At 42.2% G+C, this 22753-nt stretch overlaps 2 protein-coding genes across 3 annotated transcripts in view; both read right to left on the bottom strand.

Moving 5' to 3' along the window:
- Positions 1 to 4: 4 nt before the first annotated feature.
- ACAT1 (acetyl-CoA acetyltransferase 1) lies at positions 5 to 14143 on the bottom strand. Its single transcript, XM_039718334.1, has 12 exons — positions 14061 to 14143; positions 12087 to 12134; positions 9456 to 9573; positions 8474 to 8569; positions 7257 to 7357; positions 5379 to 5522; positions 3407 to 3557; positions 2788 to 2883; positions 2016 to 2129; positions 1586 to 1650; positions 795 to 952; positions 5 to 369 (listed from the first exon to the last, which is right to left on the bottom strand). The coding sequence occupies exons 1-12, from the start codon at positions 14118 to 14120 to the stop codon at positions 249 to 251; spliced, it is 1272 nt and encodes a 423-aa protein (XP_039574268.1). The 5' UTR covers positions 14121 to 14143; the 3' UTR covers positions 5 to 248.
- Positions 14144 to 18184: 4041 nt separating this feature from the next.
- The window catches only part of CUL5 (cullin 5), a 30717-nt gene continuing 26148 nt past the window's right edge, over positions 18185 to 22753 (bottom strand). Inside the window, exons 19-20 of one of the 2 annotated variants that reach the window (XR_005628554.1) lie at positions 20285 to 21813; positions 18185 to 18776 (exon numbers count right to left, since the gene is read on the bottom strand). Coding sequence is in view for 1 of the 2 variants with exons in the window: in XM_039718315.1 (XP_039574249.1) it covers positions 21619 to 21813 (195 nt within the window). In the remaining variant the exon portion in view is untranslated. Of the gene's footprint in view, positions 21814 to 22753 lie in introns of both variants that reach the window. The other variant, XM_039718315.1, reaches the window with a different exon arrangement.

Raw genomic sequence — 22753 nt, forward strand, 5'->3', positions numbered from 1 at the left:
GAGCCATAGTTAACATTCTTTATTGTCAGATTTCAAGCCAAAATTAAAATTTGACATTGCTTATTTGTACGGTATAAAAACTTGAACTGATAAAACAATAAAAGGCTGGATCAGTAATCATTGATACTTCAGGAAATTTTAGAATAGCAGTTACAGAATTCATCCACTGATTGATAAATAAGATGTAACAGCTACCACTCAGTTTTGATCAGAGAGCATTTAAGGCTGTGTTTCTGATGCTGCTTGGGCTACAGCTTCTGGATCAGTATTGCAGAAGCACCTCCTCCTCCATTGCAGATTCCTGCAAGACCGTACTGACCTGCTTTCAAAGCATGCGCCATGTGAACGACAATTCTTGCTCCAGACATTCTAGATAGAAGAAAAACAAAAGAACATAGTTTAGTTTAAAGGAAATTCTTAATTTGACCTACACAGTGATGTTGGCAAAACATAGTACCAACAAAAAATCTGAAACAATCCTTTTATCTGCAGTCCTGTGCAGTACAAATTAAGTACTGGAGCTGGAGAGGAATAAACACAAAGGTTCTTAAACATGGCATTTTTGTTTGTGTATGTATAGCTAAAGTTTCTTTGGGAAAAAGAAATCACCTCTGTGTCAGTCTGTATAGTACAGGCTTTACATGCAGTAAAGCTCTTTCAAAGAAGGGAACAGATCTCTCACAACCAAATCAATAATAAGGATTAAATTCAAACATACTCTTATTTGCTTAAAACTTGTTTACCTAGAAGACAATGCCTCTGTGCAGAGAAAACCCAGAGCTTATTTTGCGTACCCTATTGGATGTCCAAGAGAGACAGCTCCTCCGTTAATATTTACTTTTTGTGGATCAATGCCCAGCATTTTAATATTGGCCAGCACCACAACACTGAATGCTTCATTAATTTCCCACATTGCAATATCTTCTTTTTTCAGGCCAGTTTCACTCAGAATCTAGAAATAATACAAAATAATTAATACTATAAAAAATCAGGAAACCAATTAAAGAAATAATAGGTCTATTTTGAAGTCAGTGACTCAGGCTCCCCATACTCTGATTCACAATTTCACATCTAGGAACCTCTTTGTCAGATGGGAAAAAGCAAATCTGAGGGACTGAACCACAAACTCGAGTTTGCACCAAAGGAGGAATGGAGAGCAGCCCATGCCAAGGATGCATTTCCATCACACAACACTCAGACTGCTGCTACAGTAAGTCCATTTAAAATGACACAGTACTGCCTCACACCATACATTTCAATTTGTTTTAGAACAAGTCTACCCATGTATAACCATACTTATTTTGCCTTTTGGGCATACAAGCTGCAGAACTTCAAAGGTGTAAACATGTCCAAAGTTGCTAAAAGCAGTATAGTACAATACTCTCTTTCAAAATAGGTATGAGAAATTTGTTAACGCTGGAGATCTGCAGTGTAGCCTTGGTCCTCTGTAAAACATCTGTTCTTGGTATTTATGACATCATTATAATTTCAATCCTAATTCAAGAAGACCCACTGAGGGGATGAACCAACAGTGGAATGCTAGGGAAGCTTCCTTTTTCCAAAACCCACTCAGTTTTATTCTTACCTTAGGAACAGCATATGCAGGTGCAATTGGAAAGTCAATTGGATCAACAGCAGCATCTGCAAAAGCTGAAAAAAGACAAAAATCAGAAAGGGTGTTTAAAGACCTTGTGTTTTTACCATACATTGTTTTCTTTCTTTGCAAGCAGCAAACACTGCCAAGATAGAGAAATTCTGAATACCATGGTCTGTGAAATAGCTCCATCTAAAATGTAGTGCCCTAGGTAAGCCACACGATAATACTTTCTGATTTTTATTATTATATATAGAAAATTCTGTTTATGGTCAAAAGTCTGCTGTGTAACACTTGAAATTTCAAAGACTGTACTGGGAAGATGCAGCCATAATGTCAGGTAACCAGACAGAACTCCCAGTCTGAGAGCACACTATAGGAGTATTTTCCAGGACTCTCCTAGAGGTAAAGAGGATCATACCTACTATCCGTGCCAAAGGTTTGACTTTCAGTCTCTTGGCTGCCTCTGTAGTCATCAGCACCAAAGCAGCTGCTCCATCATTCAGAGTACTGGCATTAGCAGCTGTAACTGTTCCTAGAAAAGGAAAAACATTCCTTAGACAGAGGTGGAAGAGTTATGCAAAACAGCTCACATATATCCTGTTAAGGATTGTTTCTCCCTGAGTTCATTGAACATGAAATCTCAATCTTTTGGTGAAACCTATTGCACTGAGTTAACTGAAAAACTGTTTGATGAAACAAATGCAGCCACAGGTACTTGTATCCTTATCCCAGTTTAGATCCTTCCTTCCATGGCAGCTGCATTGCTGGCACTGTCACAGAATTCCAGCTCAGGAAGGGTTGTGAATGAGGGCCAGTTTTGAGTTAACCAGGAAGGTTTATCGATTACAGATTCAGGAAGCAATGGCAACTCTGTAAAGCCACTCCAGCTGCACAGCAACAGGAGTTTACACGTGGCAGAGACCAAAGCCAACAGTGAAACTGAAACCCACCTGTCACTCTCTTTAAGGTACACCTCCCAAACTGAGGTGTTCACTGGTTTAAGGTTCTTGGACCATCTTTTAATCCAGGTCAGTTCATGCTGTTGTGCAGCATGTTTCTTTACCTCAGCAGACACTTAAAATAAAAGGGCTGTTGTTGGGCATTCATGCTCTTGTGACTAGTACTCTCCAACTTGACAAAGCATCCCTGCACTTGGCAGAAAATTAAACAGTGCTGTTAACGATATTTACCATTTTCTTTTTGGAAAACAGCTTTCAGCTTTGGAACTTTACTGAAATCAACACGTTTGTATTCTTCATCTTCTTTCACTTCTGTATCTGGCTTCCCTGAAATTCAGATTTGGTTTAGTATTCTGTAGAACAGTTGACTAAATACTGCCTTATATAAATAACTTTTTTCAGTAAAAAACTGCAAATGCACGTAAAATGCACATCAAGAAACGTGCTTACATAAACTGAAAAAAAAAGTTATTCCTTAATCAAATTTATTTAAAACAAATCCATTTATACTTCCTAGTGGCTGAACAAAAAGGACAAAGTGCCTATCTTTAATGTAAATTAAAACAAATAGATGTCCTTAAGCCATAACTAAATTCAATAGCTAACTTTCACTAAGACCAAAAAAAAAGTTAAAAAAGGTGTGCAACATTAAAGAAAAACTGAAAAACAAAAACCAGATGACAGGTCACTGACTGCTGTTGAAAGTCTGCCTAACAGAAAGTTCTTAGGTGATCAAAGTTAATGTTCCTGAGAGTCACATGTGTAAACAATACAATTGGCACTGAACACAGACAACATTACATCTTTCCATACAAAACAAAATTCATCTCATCACACCTTTCCACAATACCTTTTTTTGAAATAGTGACAGGAACTATTTCATTTTTCAGTACTCCTGACTCCCAGGCTGTTTTGCTCTTGGTGTAAGAGCCTATGGCATAAGTGTCTTGCTCCTCTCTGGAAATAGTGAACTTCTTGGCAGTGTTCTCAGCACAGTTGCCCTTGGAGGAAAACAGGTCTGTTAGGTTTGGCACTCCTGAAGATGCACAGCACAACTACCACTGAAAAAACCTCAACCAGCAGATCTCCAGAACTGAATGTGACTAATATTTGGTGTCCATTTCTGATTTACACAGTCATGAACAAATACTAACTTGTGGTTTTGAAATATAATCATCAGATTTAGCAGATGTTTTCTGGATCCAGATTATCAAAGCCATAAAGGAACTTTCCTTATACGGCTTTTTTTTTCAGTTAACTGCATGCAAAAGTAAATTTAAAGTGCTTAGGACTGACATCTTCAGAGACTGAAGATCATTGTTCAGCCACAGAACCACATGTTCACATCACTTTCCTAGTGTTTTCACTCCATCATTACCTTGCCTATTCCAAAGATCACAAGAACAGGTCAACATACAGGGCCTTCAAATCTCTCAAAACTGTAGAAATAAAAGTATGTATCCCTTTTTTCTAATAACTGAAATGAAATAAGTAGAATGAAACAACCTTATCATTTTATATATAGGCAAATCATGACAGTAATTATATACACACAATTCATCACCATCACTGTCTAAATATCCAGTGACAAAATTTTAAAAAAATCATTTAATCAACTGGAAAGATTTGCCCTTGAAGAGGCTTTGTTCCACCTCTCATTTCATTGGAAAACTCAATGAATCAACACAAAACCCTTTAGTATTGTGTCCCTCCAGTTCTTCAAATAAGCAAGTTCATGTCTATGTAAATAATGAATTTAAAAAGTCTTCAAACCTCAAAGCACCAGCAACTTCAGCTATTGCCAAAACACAGACAAGAGTAATTTCCCAAGCCATCCTGTGGACTTTCTTGTATGTTCTCACACAGACTGTGAAGGCTTTCTAAACAACCTACATCTGCTATAAGACAGACAAAAGGTTCCAACATAATGTCCCAATCTATTACAACTTGGTGTATTATAGCCAACTGCTAGAATTTTTATGAGGGAAATATCAAGGCCACCCTTTAGATTTCTATAAAATCCTCACATTCAAAATCCATTTTAGCTGAAACGTGGGAATGAATTTCAACATTCCCACACAGCCTAAGCACTAGAGTGCAAAAAGAATAAATCATACACAAGTGATGTCTGTACCAAATCTATGGATCAAAGCAAATATTCTTCGTGACATCTTTTCCTGTGTCTCAGCAAGAACACCAACTGATCAATCAATTATGCCCTAGAGCTGTGAATTACCACTGGGTAAAGGTCAGAAATATTCATAAGCTGAAGGTAGCCATTCTCTTTTTAAACTTTTCTTTCCTGGTGATTGTTCTTGACTGTCTTTGAATCAGTTGTTTTCCAAACCCATCCTAAGTTTGCCCTTGTTTGTCCAATTTAAGTTACCCTGCTGGTGAGTAAGCACACCAGCTGACTCAAACCTTCCCACAAGAGATATGAGATGTGTACTCTGGGGGAGGGAAAAGCATGAGCCTGCTGGATCCTTCAGAGCAGATATCTTCAAAGACACCAAGCAACTTGATTGCTCCCTCCCTCAGATGGAGCAACAGCAACCCATCAGCAGCAGAATTAATTTTTCTCTTAATCCTTGCTTTAGGTTATTCAGACTGCAGAGACAGGTAATTACAAACTACTGTGCTGTTTTGCTCTTCTGTCCAGTCCCTCCATTGCAGCTACTGCAGGAAACCTGGAAATAGAAGACTTTTTCCTCCTCATATCCAGGTTTGCTAGATGAAGCAGTTTCACAACTATAAACAAGCTTTTCAGATCTGCATCAGGTCTATCTATGGTTGATACATGAGCACTCTGCAGGAATATTTACCATATGGATATGGTTGTAAGCATCTGTCAGCCCATCTTTTACTATCAGGTCTTCCAGCTTAACTCCTCCATAAGGTGTTGCCCCTCTGCTCATCGTGTAGGGAACATTGGACATGCTCTCCATTCCACCAGCAACCATGACATCCTGCCCAAAGGAAACAAGATAAAATTAATAATCATGCAGTGTGTTCTCCATGACTTCTTGTAGGAACAGCATTAGTAAAAACTTAAGCATGGGCACTTCATACTTCAGAGAAGTCTTAGAGAAGGAGGGAAAAAACCTTTTAAGCATTTAAAAAGCAACAACAGGAACAACTGAAGATAGGCAATCCACCCTGGTAGAAACATGATGTGAAATCATAAAGAAAAAAAAAAAAGTAGGCTGGAGATAAAATTATCTGAAAAGACAGATAGATTGGAAAGGCAGTGGAGATATGGAAGCAGCAGTAGACTAGACGAACAAGAGTCCCTGGCATTTAAATTCCATTGAGTGGAAGACCTGGAGAGAGAGCCAATACAATTGTTTATATAATGGTGTACACTGACTCAAGCCACTGGGAACCATCACTGACTGTCATACCACAGATACCTCACAGCCCACAGCCAGGAAAAACAAACCAATACCAACCCCTCCGTAATTAATAGCTCTAAGAGACTATTAACTGGCTGAGTCTCTGATTTTGCTGAGACTGGCAGCACAGCTTGTATGATTAATTCAGCTGAAAATTCCAGTTCTATTCAGAGCTCATGGCCTACATCTGTCAAACCAACCAAAGGCACAACCACTCTCATGAAGTCATTGGATATAAATGACTAAATCCAAATGTAGCTGTTTACAAAGACATGCTGGGCCTGGTTCAAAGTCTGGTGACAAGATTTCCATCAACTTCAGCAGGCCCCAGACAAAGTGCTGTTTTCTGCAGGGTGAGGCCAAAGCAATAAAACAGTTGCTTAACTCCAGTTACACTGTGATTTCCACAGAAGGGACATCAAAACTTAAACACTTTACTTTTGTTCTAAACACATACACAAAAGTATTCTTCACTTATGAGCCATTTACTTTTAAAGCCAAAAATATATATAATTGAATTGATTATATTTTCACTTCAGAGAACCAAAGATGCTGCCAAAATGCTTTGGGTGTGGAATTAAAAACAAAACTGAAATGTCTTTCTTCACATTCACACTTCTCCCACATTCTTTGCTGCACAGCATTTAATGGCTTACTGAAAATGATGTATTCTCCTATCCTCCCATCAAGTGACAGAATTTTTTTCCCATTGTATAGAAAATCTTGTAAGAAAGGTGACAGAGATGAGCAATTCTCCTTCATCAAGCTCTGTAATGAAAAAGCTTATTCACCAACAATAAATTCTGCTTCTTCTAAAACAATAAATAAGCCTGAAAGACATTTAGTGTACTTTTGCTTGAACATGTGTACTTAATTCATTTAAATGTTAACACTGTCTGAAATTCAAATCACCAAAAACTAAGTACATGAAAATTTCTTCACCTTTTCAAAACTAAAAGCTTGAAAGTTCCCTTAATTATATTTTGGGGGCTGGACTGGTAGGTGGGGTGTGGGTAGAGCAGTAAAGAGATGAGGTAAATACCCCCCCAAACAATCCACCTTGTTTCTTCAGCTCTAAAAACATGTCTGAATTTTCCAACTCTAGTATTTTTTTTCTGTTTTGAACTCAAACATACTTAAACAACTATAAAATTAGCACTGCATAAATAAACCAAACTCTTGCTAATTAGCTTTATTATCCCAAGCCAAAAGCACAGTCCCAAATCAAAGAGCACAGCTATTAGTAGGACAGGATCTGCAACATTAACTGTGTGTTTTTTTCCATAGAACAGCACAAAATCCACATACCTGACTCCCACACATCAGGCTTTGTGCTGCCATCATGATTGATTTCATTCCTGAAGCACAGACTTTATTGACAGTTGTGGTAGGAGTGGCAATCGGCAGACCTGAGTCAAAGAAGTTTGTACAGCTGTTATTTGGAGGGCAGATTTCAGTATTTTATTGGTGTTTCAGCAACATTTCATATGGCTCCAATTTTTATCTAAGCCCAGGATGTCCAGCTTACCCTGTTTAGCCTGCCAGGGCAATTTATCTACACTTATCCATAGCTACCATCCTTCTTGGAAACCCCTGCTGTTTCTCCCCTTCCAACAACTGACTTGTGATAAGGGGAAAGGCAAGGAAATGGAAGATCAAGGAAGGGACTCCAGAACTGCTCCTGTTCCCAAAACCCTGATCCCCGCCTCTAAGCAGCATCCAAAGCTGAAAAAGCATAAATAAGCTGCAGAATTTAGCAACTGGCAACAAGACAGACCCCAGGCAAGGCTGGGCAGGGCTCTGAGCACCCTGATCTAATGGAAGGTGTCCCTGCCCACAGCAGGGGGGTTGGAATGAGATCTTCAAGGTCCCTTCCAACTCAAGACACTATATAATTCTGTGAATGAAAAGAACCATATTTATCACTTTGCCTAATATGGAAGTAGTTCCTTCTTCAAAAATGTCCAGCAGATCTAAGAAAGTACACAGTTCCTCCCTGACCTACAGGTTTGCCTAGAAACATGCTAAGGTATGGAATCCCACCCCCACAGAAGAAGGGAGAAGAAAACTTCTGCACCCCAATAACCTTCATGTTATAGCTAACATTATACAGTGAATCCTTCCACTGTCAGCTCCAGACTCCACAGGAAGATGAGCTGTACACACTCATGGGTTGAAGGAAACTCACTGATTCTTTATCCAGTAAGAATGAAAAATAATGATACAATGAAGGAAAAAAAGTCTGTTTTGTGAAAGACTCAGAGCACACCCATCATTACTGTAAAGTACTGTGGAATTAGCAGCCTGCTCTCCAGAACTGTCTTCTCCAGGTTCTGCACACACTGTGGGCAGTAACATCCCACTTGCATGAGTGCAACGTGCACCCTTCAGCCATCACAGGGCAAAAGCATCCAGGGACTGTCCTGACAAAGGGCTGCCCACCACTCTGCTTTAACTCACAGCCAGTAGATTCCAGCCACATAAAGACAGAAAACCTTCAACCTCAGTGGCAAGAGAAGGAATACCTGCACCCAGAACTGCTTGTCTTGCTGGAGCTTGTCCTTGTCCAGCCTGCAGGACATTGCCCATATAAGCCTCTTTCACTTCTTCTGCAGGGATTCCTACAAAACAAAATTGCTTTTATTCAGGATCTTTTTGACAAAGGTTCCCATTGAAGTTTTCTATCAAAGACTAATGAAACTTGCCACATCCAATCCATGGACTAACAGAACCCAGCCCCTGTGGGTGGATTCCAGATCCCTACCCCCATATTCATGGAGTATGGTGAACTGGTGATCCCCCCAGAAGATAATTCCCCTGTGACCCTGCAGAACAAGCTGCAGTTATTTCACTGAAGTCCACATTTCCAAGTCTCACTAATCACCTGAGAAGCTCAATTTTCATGGACAGTTAAATGCATGACACTTTTTTTGGTGCTAGAATTATGTCTAAAGACAGTGTTGTTTGTTTAGCAAGGGCAAGCCAAAGCCACTGCAAGCTGCCATCACAGAGAAGAGGTCTGCTCTTCTGCTGCATCTCTTGCAACAGCCCTGGTATCCAAGTTCTTGCAGTATTAACCCTCCTCTACCCTAAAAAAACACCACTTTTTTGCTAGATTGAATCCATCAAAAGGCTGACAAGGCTGTCCTTCAAATACACCTGCCCACATAAAAAATGGGCAGGGAAAGGCAAGGCCACTGGTCTCAGCAGAAAGCAGCCTTTGCATCAGCTTAGCCATCCCAACAAACCAAATACCATGTTCAATCACATTTGGACTAGCACAGATACCCCATGGCTACATTCTGCTCCTAGAAGCAGCACTTAATTCAGGTTGAGCCAAAGCATCACAGTCAACTTTACTTAAATGACTTTGTGGATATACTTAAAAATGCCACAGGAGAAAAAATCCAGGACATTGCAGGTTTTTGTTATTACCAAGCCATTGAAAAGACATTGAGCCACTTAAAGTTTTCTTTGTCACAGGGAAAAAAAAAAGTGTATACATACCTGCTCTGTCAATTGCTCCCTTAATTGCAATGGAACCAAGTTTAGTGGCTGGCAGTGATGAAAGAGACCCTTGGAAAGATCCAATAGGTGTCCTGACAGCACTTGCTATCACCACCTCCTAAGTGCAGAAGGACAGAGTAAAAGTCACAATCTCTCTCACAACTGCACACATAACCAGTATTTTAAAAATGTATATACTTTTTATTATTTCATTGATGTCACAGCTTCTCTTTCACCCTGCAAGTGTTTCAGAGCACTAAAATCCATATTAATGCACACAGCATGGAGGGTAAACCTGAGGAGATTGGTGTGCAGCTGCAGCACTACAACCTCAGCACCACAGAGCTGTGGTGAGATGGCTCACGTGGCTGGAGTGCTGCCATGGAGGGATAAGGCTCTCCAGGAAGGACAGGTCACGAAGACAAGGCAAGTGGGGAGAGGAGAGGCTTTGTGCTTTATGGGACAGAACAGGTGGAGTGCATTCAGCTCAGCCTTGGCACTGATGATGCTTGCAGGAATCTTGAACATCCTGGAGAAAAGGAGGACCAAAGAAAGCTGGCTGTTGTTCAAAGATGACCCCCTCCAAGCTCCAGAGCAATCCATTTCAATGAGCAGTAAGTTGGGTAAAAAACTCACACACAAAAATGAACCATATGAGTGATGGAAACAGGGACTGAGAATCTGGCACACAGCCTGAGCATGCAGGGATGAGGTTATGAAAGCCAAGAACTGAATCTGGAAAGCAATGTCAAAAGCAACAGGAAGGGCTCCCATGAGCACCTAAGAAGCAAGGAAAATATGGGCCTCCTTGGTGACAAAGGACAAGGCTGAAGTACTGAATGCCTTCTTTGCCTCAGTCTTCAGTACTAAGACCAGCCTTCAGGAATCCCAGGCCCCAGAGACTGGGGGAAGGTGGAGCAAGGAAGATGCACCCTTGGTGGAAGAGGAACAAGTCAGGGCAAACTGGGCATACATAAATCCATGGGTCCTGACCAGATGCCCCCATGAGTTCTGTGGGAGCTGGCAGGTGACTTTTTAAGGTCACTTTCAATAATGCTGGAATGATCACAGCAATTATGAGTGGTTCCCAAGGACTAGAGAAAAGCCAAGCATTACTCCAATCCTCAAGAAGGGTAAGAAAGAGGACCCAGGGAACTACAGGTCAGTGAGACCCATCTCAATCCCTGGAAAGGTGATGAAACAACTAATCCTAAAAAACCATTTCCATTAACAAGAAAATCATCAGGAGTCATCAGCATGGATTCACCAAGGAGAAGCCACGCTCAGACAAACTGCCAGCCTTCTACAGTGAAGTGGCTGGTTTGGTGCAGGAGGGGAGAGCAGACATTGTCTACCTGCACTGCAGTGAGGCTTTCACCACTGTCTCCCATAAAATCCTCACACAGAAGCTAATGAACTATGGACAAGCAGACAAGGAAGGGATAGAAAAGGGCAGAATGGCCAGGCTGGGTGTGGTGATAGAGGTACAAAGTCTGGCCTCTGGCTGGAGACCAGTGATCAGTACTGGTCCAGTCCTGTGTAACATCTTCTTTAATGAGCTGGATGATGGTGCAGTGCACCCTCAGCAGGTTTGCTGGTGACACCAAACTGGGAGGAGTGGCTGATACACCAGAGGGCTGTAGTGCCACAGAGAACTTCAACAGCAGCTCCTCACCATGAATATTAACACTGCAAGGAAGGGTGCAAAGAAGGTAGAGCCAAACTCTTTTCAGTGGTGCACAGTGAGCAGCAATTGACACAAAGGAGTTCCCACTCAACATCAGGAAACATTTCTCCACTGGGAGTGTGGCTGAACTCTGGCACAGGTTACCCTGTGCTTGTGAAGTGTCCATCCCTGGATATATTCAAAAGCCCAGGTGCCAGCAGAACGCATAAGCAGCAGTTTATGACATCCAGCCCTATCCTAGTAGTAAAGACAATTTACTCTTATTCTGCCTCCTAGCTGTAGTGCTACATCCACGTGTGCACCTGATAACCCTGTGAGAGCAGCATGAGAATCTGGCACCACAAAGGTGCACATGCCAGACCTCTGGCTGCCCCTGCCAGCTGTCAAGAAGCAGCAATGAGTGCTTCCAGCTGTATTGGTTTCAGTGAAAGTTAGCCACAAAGCTGTGCAGGACCTGGTCATGAGGGCTTTTCTATTTAGACAGACAGGCAAAGAAAGAGAACACTAGGAAAAAAATAAACATAAACGACAAATGATACTCTAAAACTATGAAGGGCTGTCTATTACTGTAACCCTTTCTTCATGACTGACTTCAGTGACAGTAACAAACTTGCCCTCATCTTTCACATTGTAACAGCAAGTTGCAGGATAACACAAATCATTTCAAAGGGAGCAGTTGATATCAGCTGCCTTTTCCCATTCTGGGTTGACACTTACATGAAGCTTACATCAGCTGACACGCTTCTAATTTTGTCCCACACTTTGCCATTTTTATTTTGGTTGGCTATCTGACTTATTTCAGATTTTGCAGTAAAATGTGGCTTGGGGCACAAGTGACATCATCTTTAAGACAGTTTTTTCGTGATGATTTTTTAAAAAATGTCAGTGATTAACAAACAAATCCAAAATAGCAGTTTAACAGTCAAATAGTGCTTTATACTTACATTTAAAGTACGCTGTGATGCATAGCCACGGCTTGTATACTTCAGAGCCTGAAAAGAAGAAAATCCTCAGGACCTCACACAAGAAAACCAATGCCATACAGTTTCATTATGTAATGTACCCATTTTCGTAGAAGTCATTATTTCAAAAATTAATATCTAGGAAACACTGGAAAAATATGAAAAAAAAACATAACATGCCTTTGAATAGAAGTGTAGTCTAGTACAGTCTCACCATAACATCTGTGATAAAATGTTTTCTGAAAAATAAACAAATACTCCTTCAAAAACAACACCAAATTCATTTTGTTCAAGTCTGTTATGTACACCTATAGCATATATCTAAGCTAGGGGTGAGTGCTGTTATCTTGAAAAAGTTTACTAATCCCTCTGTCTGCTTCCCTGGACTTTGTTCATTCATTCCTGCCATTAACTCCACTGCTTTTAAACAGTGGCAGTTTACATCTACAACTCCCACTCCCTTGGTGTTTTATGAACAAAAAATGAAGATAACCAATTCAGAACATCACACCAAGACAGGATAATAAAACAAAACCAAGAAAAAGGGATTATCTGAGCAGTCCAATTCACCAGCCAGTAGCTTCATCTAATTAAGCAGTGCAAAGATATAATTTTATATCTGTAGGTATTGCTTTACATATTAACAGAGTGATCTTTCCATTCATGGCTTAAACCACTTTCTTTAGCCATTTCCTGAGACAACATTTCAGCACACTGGAAACATCTGGCCTTCTATCTGTAATTACTAAATTACAGCTAAATAAATACTAATTAAAACAATTGCTTAAGGACATCCCAAGAATACCTTTTTATAAATTAGACAATACCTTCTGGTTGTGTCTCAACACAAAAATTTAGCCTGTTTCCCCTCTTCATTTGCTAACTTTCAACTAACAAAAGGCTGATATTTTTTTTTTTTACTGTTCTGAATTAGTCGTTTGACTTTTGTTTTGTTTGGGGATTTTTGTCTGGTCTTCTCCCCAGCTCAAGTTATAATAGCCAGCAGGAAGTTTTAAATTAAAGTTCTCCCTGAAAAGAATGATGTCCCTTAGAGGCCTTTACAGCAGTGAGTGCTTCCAAGGGTTAGCGTCTGAAAAACAAAGCCTAACCAAGCCTAGTAAGATAAATACCAATACTACCATAAATACTCTTACTGCACAAGGCCTGGAATTTTAACTGGACTAACCAGACAACTGTTTACCGAGAGCAGCTGGCATCTGCTAGGAGCATTCATGCTCTGTCAGGAGGGAAGGAAGGAGGGACCCACTTCCAGAGCTGGTGAAACGCAACCTTCAGCTTCGCACATGGCAACCGGGGTGCGATCCCCTCGCCCTCCGTTTCTCCCCAGCACAGCACAGCACAGCACAGCACAGCCCAGCACAGCACAGCTCCCTCCCAGGCAAGGCGGGCACGGCCGGCACCGCAGCCAGGCTTCGCGGGCAGCAGCCCCCACTGCCGGCTGAGAAACAACACCCACGGCTGTGAATTTATATCTTTGCTCTGCTCCATTAGAGGAGCCCAACCCGAGCGCAGGCCCGGCCCGGCTGGGACATCCCTAGGGCTGTACATCCCTGTGGGCAGCACATCCCTATGCCCTGCACATCCCTGCGGGCTGCAGCCGTACCGGACAGGGCTCGGCAGCCGCGGCGCTGACAGTGGAAAAAGCCGCGCTCAGGATCGCGGATAAAGGTCCCGCCGGGCTTACTGCAGCGCCCGGGGCTGCGGGAGAGGCTGCCCTTCACCCACCAGCGGCGTCACCCTTCAGCTCCCCGGCCCGGGACCCGCTCCCTCGCTCGGCTGCCTCCCGGGCCGGGGGTTCCCGCAAGGGTGAGGGAGGGGGCGCAGCCGCCCCGCCGCAGGGGCGGCGTGACCTTGGCCGAGCCTTTCCAGGCCCGGCGGCGAGGCCGAGGCTGCGTAGGGAAGGAGAAAGTAAAGCCGGGCCCGCGGTGGCCTCACCCGCAGCAGCCCCGCTGCCGGCCGCCGCCCGCACAGCATCGCGCCCGCCGCCGCCGCCATGTTCCCGCCGGCGCCCCCGTCACCTTCACCGCCGCCGCCGCCCCCGCCTATCGCCGGCGGCGCCCCGCCCCCTGCCCGCTGCCATTGGCCCCGCGGGGCAGGGCGGTGCCACGCCCGCCCCTGCCATTGGCTGGCGCGGAAGGCGGGTGGCGGCGTCAGAGGGGCTGGCGCGTGGGGCGCTGGTGCCGCGTGCGCGGGACGCGCCCAGGCCGGGAGTCCCGTGGGGCTGGACACCGGGCGGAATTCCTCCGCGGAAAGGGGGATGGACACCGCCAGGGGCCGCCCAGGGAGGCGGCGGAGCCACCGCCCCTGGAGGTGTGTAAGGAAGAGTGGGCGTGGCACTCAGTGCCGCGGTGGGGTTGACACCGATGATCCCGGAGGTCTTTTCCGACCGAACGGATTCCGGGGCTCCGCAGCGCCAGGCGCGTCCTTCTCGGGGCCAGGCGGGGCAGGGGCTGCGGGAATGCGGGGGACGGCCCGGGGCGCGGGGCGGACAGCCTGGGATGCCGCGCCGAGAAGGAAAATCACTGGTAGCGAACTGCATGGAGACAACGTGGAAAATCCTTGCGGAAAAAGAACCAGCCCCCGGGGTGTGTCCTCTCCGCCGCCGGGGCTACGCTCCGCCCCGGCCCGGCCCGGCCCTCGTCTGCCCCACGCTGCAGGTTAAGCTGACCCGAGCCGCGGGCATTTAATCCCGTATCGGAAAGATCCTGCGCACCTCAAGGTCGTGGGGATGAAAGCGCCGGGTGTCGCTGAGCCCGGGGCGCTTTGTGTCTGGCGTGCCCTGGTGCAGCAGCTGCGTGCTGTTTTCGGAAGGGTCAGCAACTTAATTCCCCCTAAACCCCTTCCTGCCTGGCCGTGGCATAAACCCCTAACACTGTTCCCTCGGAATTCCAGCCTGGCCGAGAACGGTCCCGGCCGCTGCGCCCAGGCACGACTGATGGCAGCCCAAGCCCGCCGAGTGTCGGGCTGCCCGCACCAGTGCCACGCTCTCCTCTGCACTCTGCTTTCTCCCCTCATGCTCTCTTGCCTCTGAACCTGGATTTGTGGACGAAGGCCAGCACAAAATCTCTACTGCTGTTTGCGAGCCTGACAGTGCCCCTCTTCACCCTGTCTCTCCAACATGCACACAGCTAGGCCAGGAAAAGCCTGGCTCTTTCCCCGACCTGAGCTCTGTGTCTCAAAGGAACAGTTTCAAAACACAAAGTGACTTTCTTTGAATTGTGCTGTAGCACACAGTCTAGGACAAGCAATTCTGTGTTTGTTTCTGATCAGTCTCTTCTCCTCAACCACTTTTTTAGTCTCTGAAGGAGTTAGTACACGGTTACAGTAACCCACAACCCAATGAAGTGTTCCCCAGAGCTGAGGTCTACGGTCACATAAATGAGCATTTACTTGCACCTTTCCTTCCTCTTGTACCCCAACCTAGAAAAAATGCCAAGAACCAGGCTTTGGATATAGCACCTAGAAAGCAAGAGTATTTCAACGACCTGTTAACTTTCATTTGCTACATTGACTTTTTTTTTCTTATTAATTGATCTTCACATTGTATAACTAACATTTGTCAAAACTACTTCAATTGATTTTCTGTTCTTCATCTTATTAATTTCCCTGTGAGAGAGGATTTCACTTTAACTTTGCTCTCACAAGTAAAATGCTTCTTGCTTTCTATATATATCCAAAGATTCTCCAGACATGCAGCAAGAGGCTGATTGGGACAGGCACTGGCAAGAGAAGCATTTGTACTCCTTTGCTTTCTTGACTCTCAGTAGCTGATGTTCTAAGGTGGCCTAATCTAGACCTTTGATTTAGAGACAGTTCAAAACCATACATAACACAGGAACTGATAAATATTGTCTCAGGAAAAACTGAAGGTAAATATTGTCTCAGGAAAAACTGAAGGTTTTACACTGAAAGTACATATGTACCATATAGCAAAAACATCCAGGTTGGATGAGGATATTTTTAAGAAATGAGTAATGCAGAACAAAACCCAGAAAGCTCTCATTTAACTTGCCTTTACTCCTGTGTTATAAAGCTCTTTTTCAGGGATATAACCTGCCAACATTCTTTAATTTTTTCATCATCTCTTCTCACCAAGACTGACTATAATGTACTAATTTCAAAGTCACTCACTTTTGGTGTCCAGTTACAGACTATTAAAAAGTCACACTCTGCTGCTCTTGCTTTGCTCAGCAGGTGTCGGAACCCGAAGCATCTCTCTGGATGCCCTGGATGTTTCACAGCTCTGGCAGGCGCTCGGAGACCCTGGCAGAAAGCCAAAGACACCTGAAAATTCAATCTTAATTCATAGAGCAAATTGCCAACCTTATATGAAGAATTACAGGCCACAAAAGTTTAAGTAGCATTGTAGTAGGAATCACAGGGTGAAGGGAAAAACTTTGGAGCACTGTACAGGGGGGGTTTGTGTGTTGTACAGGGGAGTTTGAAATGCTGTACATGGGGGTCAGGGGTTCTAAGATGGAGGAATTTGGGCGTGCCCATGCCCCAGATCTGCAGAGGGAAGCAGCAGCTGCTGTTCATGACTCCAGCTGTTCTTACAGGTGTTTAAGTTTGCATGCAGGAGCTGAAGCACAGTATCCAACTGAATTTCCATAGTGGATCTCCATCACTAAAATAAATGAAGATCAAATGCCAGGCACCATGTCTACCTAGAGATGTTGAGATATCCAGGGAGTGGATCAAGAGCACAAGTGCTGTGAGGAGCAGCTGAGGGAGCTGGGGGTGTTCAGCCTGGAGAAAAGGAGGCTCAGGGGGACCTTACTGCTCTCTGCAGCTGCCTGACAGGAGGGTGCAGCCAAGGGTGGTGGAGTTGGTCTCTTCTAACAAGTAACAAAAAAATGGCCTCTAGTTGTGCCAGGGAAGGTTTAGATTGGATACTTACAGATATTAAGAAAACTTTTTTTCATGGAAGAGGTTGTCAAGCAGTAAAACAGGGAAGTGATTCACCATCCCTGTACTTAGTGGATGTGGCACTCAGGGACATGGCCAAGTGGTGCACTTGGCAGTGCTGAGTTAACGGTTGGACTCAAGGGTCTTTTCCAGCCTGAACAATTCTATGATTCTATGTTGACAGGTAAAGCAAAGAAGAAAATAAAGCCACATTCTCACTTTATCAGAAGAATGAGCCAGGTTAAAGCCTTTTGTATTTATGAAAACAATTCTACCTAAACCGTGATCAATTTACAGGGGTAGGAGTTGATTCAGCCAAGGAACTCCTGCAATAACTGGCTTCTAGAGAACAATTTCTCTTGAAAAATTACTGGGAAAGACTATGCATTGCCCTAACAGAGGGAAAAAAGTTTGGAAATAATAGCAACCTGCCATCAAAACTCTTCCTGCAAGAACTGCCAGTTGGCCAATTGCCAGGCACAGTATGAGCAGTCACTCAAAAATAGCTGTTTATTCCATACAAGTAGTTCTAAACTCTGCATGTACCAGAAAGCACAAAACACCGGTGGCTAGCTGGTGCACTTAAAGGAGCTGAAATGTAAAAAGAGATTCACATTAAAAGGCAAGAACAATCAGAGAAGAAAAGCCATTACATTAAAAGCACTCCTTCAGGCAAGCGACTGTTCCCACATCATGGTTTCCTGCAGGTCCTGGTGGCAACACCAGTAAATTTCAGTGATGCACATTGTAAATAACTTCAGAGGCAAATCAACCAAAATATTCAGCAATCCAAGTTCATCCCTGTAAGTTGCACAGAGACATATCCTTTTTAAAAATGCCATGAACTAAGTTAGGCAACTCCCAGCCATTTTTGGCATGGCAGGCTTTGATACACTGACTGAACGACTACAGCTCATCTTCAAATAGAATTCAGAAGACTAAACAGCTCTACATATAATCTTACATACGAAAAATTTTTTAACAAGAAAGGAATTGGAAATCTTCACTTTTGTTTTTTAATTATTCTGATCATAACAGCTGTTGGGACCTGAAGTCAGGCAAATTTCATATAGTGGGAATTTTAGGAGCAGCACCTGAATTAAACTTAAAAATTTTGTAGGGTGAGACACCAAAATACCTTGCTAAATGAGTAGTCTTTTAAATTACATTTTTATTTTGCAAGAAAATAAATTATACAACTTAAAAAATAAAATTCAAAAATTAAGCAGTACATCAAAATAGTTCAGCTGGACTGCCATACAGAAACTACCACCATTCAAAATTGTACAGCATTATTATCTTGGTAGTGGCACACATTCAAAATTTGTAAATACCATACGGAGATAGTTATTACAACTCAGGAACCCGAGTTTGCTCAACACTCCAGACTACATATAGTGTATATGACAGGAAAGCTTTCATGTATTGTTTATTTCACAAATATGACCTTAAAGAATTACAAAGATAGCATCCCAGTCATTTTGATGAAAATAGAAAACAGTTTGAGATAGCAAATCTTTCTGTAAAACTATCAAATCTTTTTGCCAATTGTATTTTTAAAATTTGCACTTTACAGGACAATGGCATCCCAATGCAGATAAATGCAAGATGTGAACATTCATAACATTTATAATAATTTTAAAAATATGAAAATGAGAAAGTCAACATTGTCATTTGGAAATGTAACTGCATTACAGTCGTAACGAAAAATAAATGAATAAGAGTAGAAGCTAGGGACACCAACTGTGGAAAGAGGAAAATGGAAGACTTCAGAATTGAAACTGAGATTATCATCAAGTTGTTGGGACAGAAAAAGATTTAACAGTATTTCTTAATTAAGAAATTATTAAGAGTGATTTCCCCCCGCCCCTTCTACACCAGATTTCGTTCCTTAGCTATTCACCGTGGCAGTGTGTGTGGCAACGTGTTTTTCAGATGCAGCACCTCCTTAAGCTAGGTCTTTGGACATATATATTCAGAGCTAAAAACTGCAGCCTTAAAAGTGCGTTGTTGCCATATTGCAAGTGAAGAATAGTTTTCATTTAGATCTGAACTCCACCCTCCCCTAAAGAACAGCTTACCCCAGGTATCTCCCTGTGCCCCAGGTGATACTAGTTTTAAGTGCATATTGGTGAAGTGACCTGATGAAGGATGCTAAACGTGATTCTGCATCTTTAACAAATTTGCTGGTGTCTGTCTTAGATTTCATAAAAAAACCCGACATCAATTTCTGGTATATACTTAAAGAAAAAATGACCATGTCATAGGCACATTACCAATTGTATTTCCATCCCAGGTTTTGAGAAATGTATAGGTAACAATCAGGTTGTATTGTATTTATTAGTTAAGGGAATATGTAGCTTTTAGCAAGCTTTTCTTTTCTGCATATATTCCAGCTTCCTAAACAGCTGTATCTGAGACGCAGTCTCTTAAATTTCTGTCTCAAATCTAAACCAATGGCTTCAAAATTAGCATTATCCCCTTGCCAGCTCTTTCCTTGTGACCATTTCACACCTTTCTTCTCTGGTTAAGGGTTGGAATTTTTCATGTTGAAAAGTGTGCTCAGACTGTCATGTTCTTCCCAGTTATCCCAAGTAAGCATTTATTACTTTAAAGTTACAAAGACTGAAAGTCTCGCAGCACAAAGTGTTTTATTAGAATTTTGTTTTCTAATGTTCAAATAGTTTCATTGGTTAACTACACAGAGCACCACTTCCTTTTGATTCTGAATTGCAACACCACAGGGCCAACATAAAAGATGCAATCTTTTTAAACAGCATCTACTTTTGAGTATCAATAAAAGCATGTAACACAAGCTGTAGGATGTCAATCAATTGTAATTGGCCAGGCCTTGATTTCTCCATCTCTTGGTCATGAAACCCTCACTACCAAAAATTTCTTACTCAAACAGATGTCCAAATACACACTGTTCTCAGGCAGTCACACTGGCATTTACATTAGTAACAGAGCACACAGCCTGCTTAAGGGTGCAAACAGCCATTCTCAGAGACTTTGCTTTTAAACCACTCCTGCTGCATACTTTACTGTAACCATGTGAAAGTAAAACTCCTCCTCTTACTTACTGGAAGGCTTTCTTTTTTGACTAAAGTTAATGGTATGCTCTACCCCATTTCATCATCAAAGAAATGAGGCCTTTAGATGTTGTAGTTCAACTGGTCAATTAAAAAATAACTTCACACACTTGTAATTTATAGAAATATTCATACAGAACTGAATAAAGCACAACTTACCTTTGTCCTAGGACAGGCACTCTGCTCCTATGACTCATGGTATCGCTCCAGTACATGCTGGGACATTTCAGAACAGCAGAGTAGGGCAGTGCCAAATGACTACTTCAGATGATTGAGAATGGAAGAGGTAACATTAAGAAGTTGAGATTCCTGATGTGTGTTTGGCACTCTCTCTACATACACTGAACAAGGTATTTTTCCTTAGCGTTTTATCATTTTCATTAGAAGAGTACTTCCTACCCTACCAGTTACAAAATGAAAAGCAGAGGGTTTGTTTTTCATATAAAGATGTTGACTAGTCCAATTGGATTAACCTTGCATGTATATAAAAGTTACCACTGAGGAAACAGTACAGGGATCTTCAAGTGTTATTCTCTTTCTGCGGGAGTTGTGCATAAATTACTCTTTAATGCATCCTGATATATGTAGTCATACTGAAATATTTGGAATACAAATATTAAATGTACAAGGAAATACACTTAATATTTCTGTTCCTATAGCAGACCCACCCATGAAAACTGCTTTTAGAGTGAAGTATCATTCAAAAAACTTTTACCTTGTCAAAAAGGATTGTAGCAAATCACCCGTCCAAATTAAGGTATCAACACATCCACTTGTTTACAGGAAACAATTTAAAAACAATGATCTCTTGCTTAGGGAAAAATATCACCGATGACTTGGAATTACTTCTGTGTCACTTAATGTATCAATTATTAAAATCCAGTTACTAGATTGAAGCACTGCTCTAGCAAACAGGTTTTAACTGTAACAAATATGTATCAGCTGTGACGCATGTGTTTGTGTTGCTCAAATGTTATTACATGAAAAGGATCAGAGATGGACAGTAGGTTACTCTGTTGATCCAAAACACAAAAGTGAAAGTGCTACTTCTAGTCCTAATTGCATTAAAAAAAAACCAACCCAAAAACCAAAACCAAACAAAACAAAAAACAAACCCAAAACAAAACTAATAGCAGTTCCTCAGTGCATGAATATTTGAATATTTTTTCCTGTGCAAGTACTGGTCATCTAAAAACCCAAACCTGTATTCTTCCTGGTGGGTGTAAATCAAATCTACTTTAAAAAGTTCACAATGGGCTCTTCATGAATGCAAGTTTCCCACAAAACAGCATGCTGTTAAAAGTGTGCAACATGAAGGGAATGCCATCATGCTAGCTGAATGAGATTGGCAAAATATAGTCCTCTGTAAGGTAAGGCAGGGATTTTAATATGTAACGAAAGTCAAAACAAGTCCTTCTGCAGCACAAACTGTTGCAGCTGTCTGTTCAAGCACCCTTCCATTTATGTTCTCAGCATCCCGCAGAGTCCTCCAATTATGCCATGTATATAAAGGTGTTGATATCCGACTCATCTCTTCTGATATATTTGTGCTCTATAAGCCATTCAATTTGCTCTTTTATCATTTTCTTTTGTGGCAAGAACATATTTTTCAATATTTCTACCAGTTCAGTCTGAAGCTGGGCATTAGTAATTTTCTTCCTCATCTTCATTATTTGGATGATAGCCTCCTAGTGGGTGACAAGAAGAAAAAAAAAAAATTAAATGCCTGGGTGACGTGACAAAATGAACACAGCATTAATAGGAGGCTCCTGGTAAGGCAAGACAGCAAGGAAATCTGTATTTTTCCTTAGAAATCAGAAATATACTGCATTTTTTTAGCCTATACAGAACTGCTTTTACAAAGAAACTGATAAAGGAAAAGAATGAAGCACTGGCAAGATGCAAGAGATGTAATTCCAGTCAAAGGAGCAGTTAAGTCCTATATCTAGAGTGTGAATTACTCACTAAAACCAAACGTTCACTCACTCCTTGAGCAGAAGTTGCAGTTTCCTAGGTGACTTGTGATATACCTCGTTAACATCTCACTCATTTCATAAGTACAACTAGGCATTAACCCTGCTGCTGCCAGAATGGTTACAATCTTATGTTACATCAGGTGGTACAACTCACAATGTGCACGGCCTGCAATCCAACCTGACTGATAGAACAGACCTGAAACTTGGAAGGTGAAATTGTACTCCATACTCTATTGCATGTAATAGTCCCTGATGCCAGAAAAATTCATGCTTTTTTAAAACTGTCAGCTCAAAAGATTTGGCATGAGTAGCTGACTATCAACCACAGAGCAGGAAGCTGCAATTTGTACAGCTAAGATGCACTTTTCAACTTCTCTAAGGAGAAGTCATAGTACTGTTACTACAGCGTGATTCCACCTTCAAGATTAGTCTCTTCATACAGACCTAAGAGATATGAAGATCAACAATGCTGTTTATTCATGCTGGTGGCCAGTGTCAGTCAACTTTAACAATCTGCTGCTGTCACCCACCCCACACCGCATGCCTTCACCATTTGTGTAATATCTGCTTTGTCCTCTTTGAACATGATGACCTGGTACTTCAGAACAGGAGGCTGACAACTACAAGTGCTTGAACACACATGCAAAATCAG

Source organism: Passer montanus, unplaced genomic scaffold (assembly GCF_014805655.1).
Source record: "Passer montanus isolate IOZ18808 unplaced genomic scaffold, ASM1480565v1 scaffold4, whole genome shotgun sequence".
Taxonomy (NCBI): Eukaryota; Metazoa; Chordata; class Aves; order Passeriformes; family Passeridae; genus Passer; species Passer montanus.